The 13,936-nt window shown below is 38.1% G+C and overlaps 1 protein-coding gene across 7 annotated transcripts in view; it reads left to right on the forward strand.

The window, feature by feature from the left end:
* The window catches only part of LOC139952911 (pituitary homeobox 3-like), a 39,750-nt gene that overhangs the window by 20,716 nt on the left and 5,098 nt on the right, over positions 1–13,936 (forward strand). For all 7 annotated transcript variants that reach the window (XM_071952207.1, XM_071952205.1, XM_071952209.1 and 4 more), the window contains one exon: positions 6,421–6,638. In XM_071952207.1, coding sequence (XP_071808308.1) covers positions 6,421–6,638 — 218 coding nt within the window. The remainder of the gene's footprint in view (positions 1–6,420; positions 6,639–13,936) is intronic.

A 13,936-nucleotide genomic window follows, 5' to 3' on the forward strand; every position in this document is an offset into this window, starting at 1 on the left:
TGGCTCTTCAATGGGTTCTGTCTTGCAAAGCTGTCCATAATAGCTCCGCTGTCTCCAGATAATGGCCTGACGTTTCGACCCTAGCAGAGTCTTTCTCAAAGGCTACTTAAACTTTGGTCAATTTTGGTCTACTATACGCTTCATGTGTCCATGTTTTGGTTCCCAGTGAATGAGTTGTGATGGAGACTTCTTGCTCCTACTACACCAGCAATTCTCATTCCTCGTTTCCTAGTAAAGATGAGGTTTTTGTTCAATATCTTCACAATATGCTCACAGTTATATTCAGGTTTGTTGTCACAGGTGGCTTTTATGGCAGTGGTTTCATTCAAATAGTGTAAAATAACAAACTAAATAGTCATAATAAAGTGCACCAATCCATCAAAATGCTCATGACGCTAAACACAAACGATCATATACTCGATAACCAAAACTGTATAAGCCCAAGCTAAGAAGAAATCCAGAAAATGAATGAAATACCAATACATCATTGGATATGCATTCAGTTGAATATGTTTTTTCTTTTATATATTTATGGTGTGCTAAGTATGATTCCTTTCCCACTCTCAAATGTAACAAAACAACCTGTTATGTGTTATTTATTTTCTTGTTACTTATTGTAAATTTAATGGGGAAGAAGGGTTAACTGTACAAATGGTCGGGCGAAACAAAACAAGCTTTGATCTTCTTTGTTGATAATCCTGGTTTTGATTCCCTCCAATCAAGCAGGAATTTACATTGTTTCGTTTGCAGATAACCTTCACCCAAAAAAGATCAACCCAAGTTATACAGGCTTAATACAACATTGAGGTTTTGTTCACGTTAACAATCAAAGTGTATAATAACATAGTAAACTAAAAGCCCAGAAATACTATAAAGTAAATCCCATTTTGAGAATATTATCAATCATGCTTACTTTTGTCAGAGCTACAACTTTCGCACAGAAGAGTTACACATTCCTTTAAAAGACTTCTCTCGGAAGCTTCCCAAGCATGGAGAACCATAGAGGCATGTACATGTACATACTAATCGTACTCTAAAAAGAAAGTATGATGTAAACTTTTATTTATTTGGCAGTACAGTGTAACAACTCATAGTGTTAACAAACGCATTTGTATGAGGTAATTGTCGCGTGATACATGTTCACACAACACAAATGGTGGTGACTTTTTGACTCTAAACTGTTTGTAGTTCACATACGACGGGGTTAAATTTGGAGTGATACACCCATCCTGACTTGCTATTAAATAATTTAATTCAACAATTTGATTGTAATTAAGATATTTTAGCGCTGTAACGTAGCCCGTTTTGGTTCATTCAATGTCTTAACTTTTACATAGTATTATAAAACTCAATGAGGAATACTCGATTCATAATGAGCTTCGTTTTGTTTATTATCTATTCATCGATGTTGGTAATTCTACCTCAAAACATAGAGTGTCTCCATTTATTATTATTATGTGCTTCCACTTCAACACAAATGTTATTATTAAAGTAAGGCTACCACTAAGGGCTCTGCTAAGCACAAAGCACAATGAAGTTAGTAGTATGCAGGAAATGCTTACGGCTTACTGTCTGTTCTAGCATTCAATCTAAAAAATATAGCGTTTTTTTTTGTTTACCAATTTTTGTCACTGTTCAAACTTTAAAATTTTAGAAAGATAGATAGATAGACAGACAGATAAAAAGTTTAGTCACAATAGTCTTCGCAGCCTAAAAACTGAATTGGAACTATGATACATCTTTTAAAGTTAAAACTTGTACAATTTCAACCAGAGATACTATTAAAATTGATACGAGACCCGGGATATGCCCCCCCCTTCCAACCGAAAGACAATTACCAGAGTTTTGTAGAAATTCACCTGCGATGAGAATTAAATGGCGCAGTTTGATCGAGGAGGGGATGTCACTAAACTGACACGGGATCCCAAGTCTGTCATTGGTCGAGCTAAACCACGCCCACCCCACCTCATCCGTGACGTCACTCACTGATACACCACTACGGCATAGTGAATGAGTTAAGAACTGTCTATACCAAAAAGGCGACCCCTTCAATGGTACCGTCCATTGAGCTACTTTATTATCTGTAAGGAGTGTCTCTCTGTATTTCTGGTCTTAAAAGCAGTCCCTGTGCAAAGGTGATAACGGGCCGGGTTTAGTGGACGCTGCGGGTGTTTTAGCGAGCTGACGGTGCCGTCCCTTAAGCAGATTTCCTCCCGTGTGTGAAGGTGGATAAATGCATCAACGCGCTACGGGGTAGACATCAAGCTTTGGTAGGGAGCTCTCTCCATTGAATCAACCAAAAGCTGAATAGCAGAAACCAAATCCGGCTAAACCAAACTCCAAACCAGGATTTCTGCTTCAACCCAGTCCTACCCTCTCACACTAAACTTGGATAGTCCGGGTGTGTAGTCTTCAGATAGGCTCATAACACACGAGGCTGTTCCTGTCACCACACAGCTTTCAAATCGTATTGGACTCTGCTAGGCTCCGTGTTTATCCCCCCGGATTCCCGTCAGTCCGTCCCACTTTTCTCCTCGGCTTCGTCACACAGCCCTAATCATCATTTTTAGGTAAATCCATTTCGGGCTCATCGTCATCAACAACAGCAAGCAGGAACAACCGGACTCAACCGGATAAACACACACTGCATCCAATCTTGTTCCGGACTCTTCCTTTGATTGATAAGTAAACCATGAACGGACTCAGTGATCCACTTGCTACGTTAGAGGACCTTGTGAGTGCCGAGTCGTCTTCGAGGAATCCGACCGGGGCTTTGATCAGTATGACCGCCGCTGCTGGAGCCGAATCATCGGCATCAAGGTACAGCCGGACTACCCCTAGCGTCGTGTCTTCTCTTGGCTGTACTAGACTATCCGCGGACACACATGGTATGAACAACCCTTGTAATCGTAATTTACCACCAATTTACCACCAATTTATCACCAATTTCCCACCTAATATATGTGGATTGTACCCAACATCTTTGTGTTGCTAATTCTAAAGCATCAGTAACTTTTCTCCACTTGTTATGCATGGTGTGATCTTGTATGATACGTGGATTTTATACACAACACCTTTTTAGTTGCTTTCTTTAGCGTCTGTAACTAAAATTAATCGAAATTATAAAACAATTTTACCACCACTTGCCCTACTATTAAGTGTGGATTGCACACAACACCCTTTTAGTTGCTCCGTAACGTCCGTAACGAGAGTTTCCACTTGTTTCTTCATGGTGTGATTTTATATTTTGCTAATTTTATAAATTAAGGAGCAGCTATATTGAATACAGACTGATTCCATCACTTAAAACCGCTGCCTGTTTTCGATGTAGTACAGGAGTATCAAAACCAACCCACTGTTCTGTTAAAGGAACACGTTGCCTTGGATCGGACGAGTTGGTCTTTGAAAGCGTTTGTAACATTTTGTTATAAAATACATATGATTAGAAAGATATTTTAAAAGTATATTACAATGATCCACACAAATTTGCTTCGAAATTGCGTGGTTTTCCTTTTACTTGGCGAACTAACACGGTCGGCCATTTATGGGAGTCAAAAATTTGACTCTCACAAATGGCCGACCGTGTTAGTCGACGAGGTAAAAGGAAAGCCGTGCAATTTCGAGTGATACTTGTGTGGATCAATATATTCTACTTTAAAAAAACCTTTCTAATCGTATGCATTTTACAACAACTTGGTTACCAACGCTTTTCAAAGACCAACTCGACCGATCCAAGGCAACGTGTTCCTTTAATATAATGGCAACACGGAGGTTACAGGTTCAGATCCTGATCTAGTTGATGTTTCTTTAAAATTAGCTCCACATTTACTCGGCCAGTTTTCCTTGTAGTTTGTTACTTTACACCATTAACAAAGAAAAAGTAGGTAGACAGTTGTATAGTTGTTGAATTCGGTTATCACGATTGTATTGTATTAATACAACAAATCATTCAAATGACGAAATCCAACATTGCATTTCCGCTGTTCTTATAAATGAACACACATCCTTTATACTTCGTCAATAGGTTGACAAGTTCAACAGTTCAGAGTGATTTATTGGGAATGCTCTGCAGACTGTTGTGTCCAATTATTAATAATATCTGTTATTGGGTTACTTTATATTTCGTCGAAACATTGAAATGTTCTCAAGCCCAGAGTGACTTATCGTGAATGGTCTGCAGAATTTAGTGTCAGATTTTCAGTAATATCTGATATTGTATTTACCTTCTAACTTAACTGTCGATGATAACTGTTAGGGGGATGTCTACCTCCGGTAATCGGGTCTCTAAGACGAGCGTTACTACAAGGAGATCCTTCTCAAACGAGGCTATTTGGTCCAAGCAGTTTGGAATCAATATGCTATTGGGACAATTTGGTTGCATTAGCATACTGTTTTGTCTAACAAACCCACTGGCAAATTATTTGTAAAACGAAATCTAAATGTGTTATTCTTCTTGAAGATTGCTTGTTAACTAATTTCCCCAAAAGGATATGAACCTAATGAGTAACTATATAGAGTTTATCAACAGTTAACAGTCACCCTTTCAGCGATACCACAGTGATACCAATCTATTATAATTGTAATTAGCACCGGCAGTTATTATGTTTATGTATATTTTTTTAAATATTCATTGGTTTATTTCATAAAAACATTACAAAGGAATGAACACTATGACAACCGATATGGTTGAATTGCACTAGAACATGTACAGTATAAAAGATTCTTTAAAAAGAGCTAAAAGGTTAAACAGTTAAAACACACAAAACACACAATAGTTATTTTGCAACGAATATAACTACTTAGTTATTAATAACTAATAACTAACAAGGGGTAGTTTCTTTGGATATCTCAGCAGTAAATCTTTGAATTAATTTATTGTTATTATTAATAAGAAAACTGTTGTTAAAACACTTCGGAGGTTCGACCAGTGTGCCCTATCAAAGAGGCAAGAAATCTAATATATATGTTTTAATATAAAAACTGACGCGTACCTCACTGGATTATTTTAAAACAGAAAACTTGTCCACAGTCGCCGTCCCATTTCATATTCCTCGCAAAATGCGTCTTGCAAGTGCACCTACAGTCTGGGGGCGATTGCTACCTCAAAAACACAAGGAAATCCAGGGATCGGAAATGTCACATAACGCACGGAGAATGTTTTCAATTTTACAGGTTTGCTGTAAGGTAGAACCCACCCAAACTTCTACCCCCTCATGGTTTAGGTATAGTCGTACTTATATTTAGAATTCTATCCACTCAACTTTTTTTACATTGTCGTCTGAGTGGAATTGTTGGAGACTTTTATAAATATGTTTACGTCTTTCAATAAGCCAGAGTTAAGTCCGCCAACAGAGCCAATTAAATCGATGGACGTCCTGGAATTAAGGGAATAAATAGCATTTAAAATTCAATTTCAGATCGACCTTTCTCTGACCCTTCGGGTTGGTTTATATCATTGCAATAAAAACATATGGTGACGTCACTGAGTCAAATTCTAGACAAATTTGTCTCTCATACGACTTGTTACATAACAGGGGGAAATTATATTACCTACGTTTTGGAAAAGTTAAAACTAAGTTGGTCTTATATTGATGGTTGATTTTGTTATGCTTATGAAACAGGTTTGGAGTTGAAGAAGTATACGTTTGTTGACTTTTATATGTGAATTATGTTAAAATGTATTTGTATTACTAAAATTAATTTAATTCACTTTAGATTAGCATTGATACAAAATGAAATGAATCTTGAATTATCTTCATGTTTTTCTTGCTGGATGTCAGCGCTCGAGACAGACACTCATTATTAAAAATAACTTTCATTGTTTTTGGAGGGATTAGGGTGAATTAATTCCCATTCTCTAGATTTCCATTTTAGATATCTGAAACAAGTTCATGAAAAAGCCGCTCCCGTTTGGCTGAAGAAAAAAAGTTTCGTCAGGAAAATCCAGATTTCAAAATCAGTGATTTATGAGATTTAAAGATGCTTATTTTTCGACTTTAACATTTCTTTTCTGACACAACATAATATCACCTTGTAGAGGGAGCCAACTGATATAAAAAAAAATCGAATCGGTGACGACGATTTCAGACTGAAGCTTAACATTTGTTTCTCTATACTCAAACAAAACTTTACTTTGTTCTAAAGTGAACGTTAGTTGAACTGTTCGCTTGTTTTTTCCTTCATTTCTAAACTGTCCATTGCTTGGTGTGACATGGTTTACTTTCCCGGCCCATCGTCATAAGATTTCGTTCGGCGAAACAAACACAGTGACATGAGTGTTTTGCTCTGTATGTCCAGACACTCAAACACAGACTTGACATACCCCGGACTAAGAACTCCACATCCCCGGTATTGTTGTTTGCGGGTTAACCCTTAAAATGACCTTATCCATGTTATTCTTGGCTTGTTCCGGTTTTCCAGAATCAGCGACAGCGGAAGAGCAAGCCACGGGGCCAGTCGACGAAAGCAACGGCGATGGTGATGCGGGTAAGAAGCGAAGACAGCGCCGTCAGAGGACGCATTTCACCAGCCAGCAGCTGCAAGAGCTTGAGGCACATTTCGCCCGGAACCGCTACCCGGACATGTCAACTCGAGAAGAAATATCAGCCTGGACAAACTTAACAGAAGCAAGAGTTAGGGTAGGTTTCTTTTCTTCATTTTTTGTTTGGTATCGAAAGTTGTTGTTTTTCTCCTTGTTGTTTTTCATCAGTCCCCTACGGGTGATTTTGTTGTTGTGCTTTGTGTGGCAAGATCAGGGCGAAGGGTAGAAGGACATTCCCAACACTAACTGTCATGAGTGACGTAGCAAGACAAAGAAAATCAGAAAATCAGAAGATCAGAACCAATTGAACCCATCGTCGTAGGGATGAAATCACTTGAAACAAAGCAATCTTAAACATTTGAATTTTAGATCATTTGATCCAAATCAAATCAAATCAAATCCTCTTGATTCAACATCAGTTTGAAATATTAGCTTGTACTATTTTCAATTCAATTCCTCACTATAATTGAAGTGATATTCTAAACCAGTTGAACCAATCTTACTCTGCCATGATGTGGCCATTATTAGATACATGTTTCTGGTAATGAAACCAATGATGCCTCCAAAGTGAACTTAAAGGCAGTGGATACTATTGGTAGTTACTCAAAATAATTATTATCATAAATCCTTTCTTGATTACAAGTAATGGAGAGAGGTTGGTAGTATAAAACATTGTGATAAACGGCTCTCTCTGAAGTGACATAGTTTTCGAGAAAGAAGTAATTTTCCACAAATTTGATTTCGAGACCTCAGATTTAGAATTTGAGGTCTCGAAATCAAGCATCTGAAAGCACACAACCTCGCGTGACCATGGTGCAACAAGGATGTTTTTTCTTTAATTAATATCTCGCAACTTCGATGACCGATTGAGCCCAAATTTTCACAGGCTTGTTATTTCATGCTTATGATGGGATACACTAAGTGAGAACACTGGTCTTTGACAATCGTGTACAATGCCTTTAATCATTGTAGCTCACAAGCACGATGAAACCTGTAAACAAGGATGCTTACTATGTGATCCAGAAACACTAGGGTTAACCAACTCCTTGAAGTGTAAATGTATAACAGTGAATAAGGAATCGACTTCCCTGTAATGGCGTAATTATTTAACTGTTGTCTTTTACAAAACGCGCGAATAAGTAAATACTGCGGCCCTTCCCAAGGGAAGTTGAACGTAAAAAGCCACAGTGAAAAGGTGAATAGGGAACTGTCATTGCGTAGGCTACTTATTGTGCCATAGATGTCTTCAAATTTGCCCACTATACAACTAGCACCGAAAATAACCACTTATGAAAGTTAATTGTTTAAAGGGTAACAATTATACTTGATGGATTTGATACCAGTAAGACATTTGCTGTGAAAGGATATCGACTACACCGCCATGTGCAAGACTAGAGTCCAAAACAAGACTTGAGTAAAAATGCTCCACAGAAACATAATGTTAAACTGCTGTTTGAAGACAATATTTTGTAGACAACATGGCCGCCGTATCTGATGATGTTTAACAGATTGGTGTAGCACGGTGTGAATAGTAAAGCTAGACGATTGTAAAGATTGTACGGTGACCAATGATGAACCACGCTAGTTACTGGTTCGACTCTATGTTGCGATGTTTGAGCATCAAATGACAAAATGTGTTAAATTATAATCAGTAATATTCGGTTTCTATATGTTCTCGTTGTGAATATTGAGTTAATATGGCTTCGTGACATATAACAAATCCTACAGTCTGAACAAGAAACCCTTCTCTACCTAGAAATATGGAAATACAATCATCCAAATTACATCGATTTCGATTGGCAATTTGTCGAAGGTCAGCAATCTTTTCAATCTACCAAAAAAGTCTGGACTTAAAAATCAGTGCAGTAGCACAGAGTACATGTGTACTTACACATCCCTCCCTGACCACGGTGGTCAACTTAAAGGCACTGGACACTATTGGTAATTACTGAAAAGAATTGTTAGCTTAAAAACTTACTTGGAATGAGCAACGAACAGCTGTTGATAGTATAAGACATTGTGAGCAATATTATAAGGCATCTGAAAGCCAACCAATTTCTACAACAAGGGTGTGTCTTGTTTTATTATTCTCTTACTACTTCGATGACCAGTTATTGCGTCAAAGTTGTCACAGATTTGTTATTTTATGCATATGTTTGGATACACCAAGTGAGAATTCTGGTCTTTGACAATTACTAAAGGTGTCCAGTAGGGGCGATTTCACAAAGAGTTAGGACTAGTCCTAACTTAGGACTAGTCCTACGAGATATACAAATTGCATGGATAGTCCTATATATAGGACGAGTATATGGTCCTAACTCGACATAAGACTAGCCCTAACTCTTTGTGAAATCCACCCCTGTGCCTTTAAGCTAGAACATATTTTGTTGTCCCCCTTCCGAGTGTATTCCTTGAACTTAAATGACACCCCTGTTGAGGGTGGTTGCGAATAAACATGTACCCCCCAATTAGCCCACCGTGTACCCGTCTGGTAAAGCAATATTGGAACCATTTGGAGTAGGTGACACAGTTTACTTTGACCGAGTGGTGTTCGTACGCAGGAAGTAATGAAACCAATGTTAATTTTCGGAAGTTGTGGGATGGTTAGCTAGCGCCCCCCCCAATCCAATGATGACGTCACGGTTTGTTTACTGATTTGCTTATAGTGTTGTAACTGGGTACTGTATTTCCGACAGATGACTTTTTCATTAATAATCAACTCTGTACTCTTTAAGCACCATATTACCTTGTGTAATCGTTTCCAATAAAAACCTCTATAGCATAAGAAGAAAGGATGGCCTAGTATTGATTAATCTTTACAGATTATTCCCAAACTTGACTGCCGGGGGGTGATTATAATTAGTTTACGCTTTGGCATTATTGTACAGTTCTATGAAATCCTATACTCCGTTCTTTACCATTGACCAGCCAGACTTGTTGTATTTTATTGCATCTGGAGATTCACTTTTGACCATTTGTTTCTTCATCTGTCCTTTGATCTGATAAAAAAAAATCTTTACAAGTTGTGGCCAAGTTGTGAGATCGTGCCTGACTGCTAATTTATTTATTTATTTAATCGATTAAGTTATTCGTTTATTCATTTATATATATTTGTTTATTTATTCTTCTCTGAACTTACTCTCCGTCAAAACATCCCATTCCCCAAATAGCTTATTTACATCCCGAGGACAAAGTTTTCAATTAAACTGTCGTATAAAATTTCTATGACATGTTTGCAGTCCTTGGTCATGAAGATGTTTCAAGTTCGCTGCAATTCCCCTTTGAAATCAGAATCATTTGTCAACAGAGAAGTAAATACGACACATCTTCATTCTCAAATTCCTCCACATTTTCCTTCCTTCAGAGTCCAGTTTGCAATCCGATCCCGGTCTCATTCGCAGAGATCACCCTCTCTCGAATAAACACAAATTAATTTCTTGAAACCATTGAAGGGAAACAGAGAAGGGGGAGTTTGGTTTCAAATTCATCGGCCGTGTCCTTCCCCTCGCTCGGTGATACCATACCGATGATCGGCGCGGAGAGACGGGCTGGAGAGATTGGGTTGCATGGAGAGTACATCGGCTCGGTGGAAGACTAATTATGGTTCTAGATCAACACCCGAACCCCCCCCCCCCCCCCCCCCTCAAAGGAAGAACGGATGAACATCCATAAAAAACACAGAAAGTAAATACAATACAGAAAAACTATAACAGACGCGTATTACGTCTGTTTAAACCAATGATTCCTATATATTACCACATACGACATACGTATAAACCTTTCGTTTGTACTGAGTGGCTTGAGCAGGCATTTATTATTATTGAATACACAGATAATTACATGATCTTAAAACCATAAACATCTTGACACAAATCCAACCATCTAACCAAACTGAACTTTAGAACTACTTACACAGTTTAAATCTTGACTTACTATCATTTGTTAAACGCATTTCAAGTTTTGTATCTGTTCACCCAAAACTGATCTAAACGTACTAGTCAGCTTCTCGTGTTATATTATAACTTGTAATAAATTAAAGAACTAACCAATCATGTGTGGCCAAAAGGTCACGTGAACTCAACCTTAGTCTTTGTCTAAGACGTAAACTTGCAACAAATTGACCTCAGATATACTCAAGAATACTAGAACTGCTTATAAGTCAACGAATTAAGACTAGTCATTAACTGTGATGCCTGGTACTCACTTGTACTACAAAGCAATTGTGGACTTTCGTTTCACAGAATTAGGCAGAGGAATTTAACCATAGGCATTTTTGTTCACCTTTGTGTTTTAATTTAGGAAATTGATCATGGTGTGACGGCAATACTTCCACCGGAAAATTTCCAATTATAGGTTTTTACTCCACGCTGCAATCGTTGAAAGAAATCAAGATATTGGTTACAGTAGAGCGATTGGATGAAATTCGGATTTTTTTTTTTTTAGGGGGGGGGGGGGAGACCAAGACAGAAATCATTCTTTTGATTGCTAGTGTAACTGTACTTCACCCGATGACCTATGCCGTGTAACACAAGACTTGAGAATGGATATTGGACCGGATACTTTTCCATGATCCGAAACAATTTTTTAACATCTAGCCTTCAGGGTTTTCTTCTTCGTCATGGAGAATATCTTCATCTTGTTCCCGATTGCTAAAACATCTTATCTTTTACCGTCCCTTCCTTCTGAGATGTCTTTACAAGTCTTAAGTATCTACTGTAGGGTAGGGAAGACTAGGAAGGGAAGGAGGAATGTTGAGTTGACATTATTTTGTTGATGTTGTTTTATTGGCCTGGGATGTTGTTCTTCCACAAAGAACTAGGGAAAGGATTCAGACTAGTAATTGTAATCCCTGATTCGAAAATAATAACTATTGAGTCCTCGCGATACCCGCTGCCAACACATGATTCGAACTTCCTCATCTGTGGTAAGACATCTGCTTTAGCAATGCTAAGATCGGGGTTCGAATCCCACTGGAGTAATTTTGTCTGTGGATTTCTTTCATATTTCGGGAAAATACCAAGTAAACGGTGCTTAAAGGCAGTGGACACTATTGGTAATTGTCAAAGACTAGTCGTCACAGTTGGTGTATCTCAACATATGCATAACATAATAAACCTGTGAAAATTTGAGCTCAATCGGTCGTCGAAGTTGCGAGATAATAATGGAAGAAAAAACACCATTGTCACACGAAATTGTGTGCTTTCAGATGCTTGATTTCGAGACCTCAAATTCCAAATCTGAGGTCTCGAAATCAAATTCGTGAAAAATTACTTCTTTTTCGAAAACTACATTACTTCAGAGGGAGCCGTTTCTCACAATTTTTTATACTATCAACCTCTCCCCATTACTTGTAATCAAGAAAGGTTTTATGATAATAATTATTTTGAGTAATTACCAATAGTGTCCACTGCCTTAAATACACACCGTTGTATTAGGGTCAAAACTAATTATATTGATGAAGTTTGGTTTAATAAACGGTGCTGCGTATTCTCAAGGAGTTTTGACGCTTGAGGCTTGATTGAAAAGAAAAAAAGTGATTGGCCTGAAGAAGAGCTTTGTTCACGTCACTTTTGATAAAATTTGAAACGTTTTGAAATTGAGACTCTATGAAAACAAATTCCTAAATAGGAACTGAACTATAAAAAAATATATATGCCCCAAGAACAGATGAATAGCAAAAAACAACAACAGGCACTCCATTAGTGGCAATACATAATAAAAAGAAATGAATGAATTTTACAAGTTTAATAGGCGTTAAAAACAAAACAGGAATTTGTTTCGAAAGGAAAAGGGCAAAGATGAATAAATAAATGAACAAACATCGCTTGTTATTATTATTAATTCCCCCTTCTTCGTCCAAAATAGAAGTCTGCCAAAGTTATTAAGTCTCAAAACCCTACGGGGTGTTATGTTCAGGTTTATCTAAAATGCAGACTCTTAACATACACTTTGTGACACCTGCGTTGAAGAGACCGGTCGGCGTCTGTTGAGAAAATTGTTTGGAGAGAAAAAAAAGTGCTGCCTTGTCGGTGATCGTCACTCAACGGTAGCAGCGGTCCATAAGCGCTGGAGCACCCAGTCGGTACTCGCCCGGTTTACCGCTTCTACCTATTATTATCTGCTTTCTTGATCTGATGATCGTCAACGACTATTTCATGTCACACTGTAAATACCAGTGCCTAACTTCATAGAGTTGCTTATATAAAGGCTGTTTGTGTGCTTACTGTGCGATTTTGTTTCCAAGCAATGTTAACCGTAAGCACACTCAAAGGCATGCTTACCTTCCGGTGCTTACTGCACGTAAATAATGACAGTGCAAATAATCTCTGGTGAACGTGCAAGATGACCGCCTAATGTTCTTGCTGAAATGCGAAAATATAAACCAGACATAAAACAGTCGTCTGACCACACCACCACACACATGGAATTGTGTGAAAGAAGTTAAAGATGATGGGCCTGGTGAAGATGAATTCACACGTTTCCGGGTAGACGCAATTGCAGATTCCGCTGAAGGTGCCACGACGTGGTAAAACCATCAGACGGTTCAGATGAACCATTTTTCGAGGGTCGCTGATGATGATGAAAATAGGCGGGAACTTGAACCGTCTTGGAGAAAAAAATCATAATCATAAAATATAAGAAGAAAAGTGCAGGATAGTTGACATGGTAGTGTTGACATCAATGGGGGGGGGGGGGTAGTCAGGTAGGTCGACACGTTAAGGGTATCTGAAACGCTTCAGAAAAAGTGTGGGGGAAATTACAAATGATAATCCACAATCATTGGTATTATTTACGTATGGTGTTTTGCCGCATATATACAAAACCACAGATTGATATATTAACTCTAGAGATTTTTATCCCTGGTCACTTTTAATATCTCGGCATATGCACTCAGAGGCTCCGTCTTCAGGCATGTATCTGCCTGTTGTAAGCCATGTGACGAAAGTGTTCGTCTTTAAGATGTTTACAGTTGGAGCCTAAACCTGAGCCTATTCCGACTCCAAGCTTGAGCCTAATCAGAAACCGTATCAGGAGTATTAATTTGAATAATTTCTTGTATGAAGGAATGGTGTTGTTTAAAATGAAAAAAAAAAAAAACTTTTCTATATGCTATGGACAATGTACGAAATACACTCGAATGACAAGCAAAATTGTCTATACTTGCGCTCAATAAATCTTTTTGACAATAAAAAAAGTACCATCTTCCCAAACATGACAATTATGACAGAAGGTTTATCCATGCATGGGTAATTCCTGCCGTGGGGCAACTGTCACTAAGAAACTACATACCCTTCCTCCTCTCATTCACTCTCTCGATCCTCTAGACATTTCTGGGTCAAGGAGTTGTGCAACTGTTTGATGAAAACAGGCGAGAAAGTCTAATACTTTGAGCAC

Source organism: Asterias amurensis, chromosome 21 (genome assembly GCF_032118995.1).
Source record: "Asterias amurensis chromosome 21, ASM3211899v1".
Lineage (NCBI taxonomy): Eukaryota > Metazoa > Echinodermata > Asteroidea > Forcipulatida > Asteriidae > Asterias > Asterias amurensis.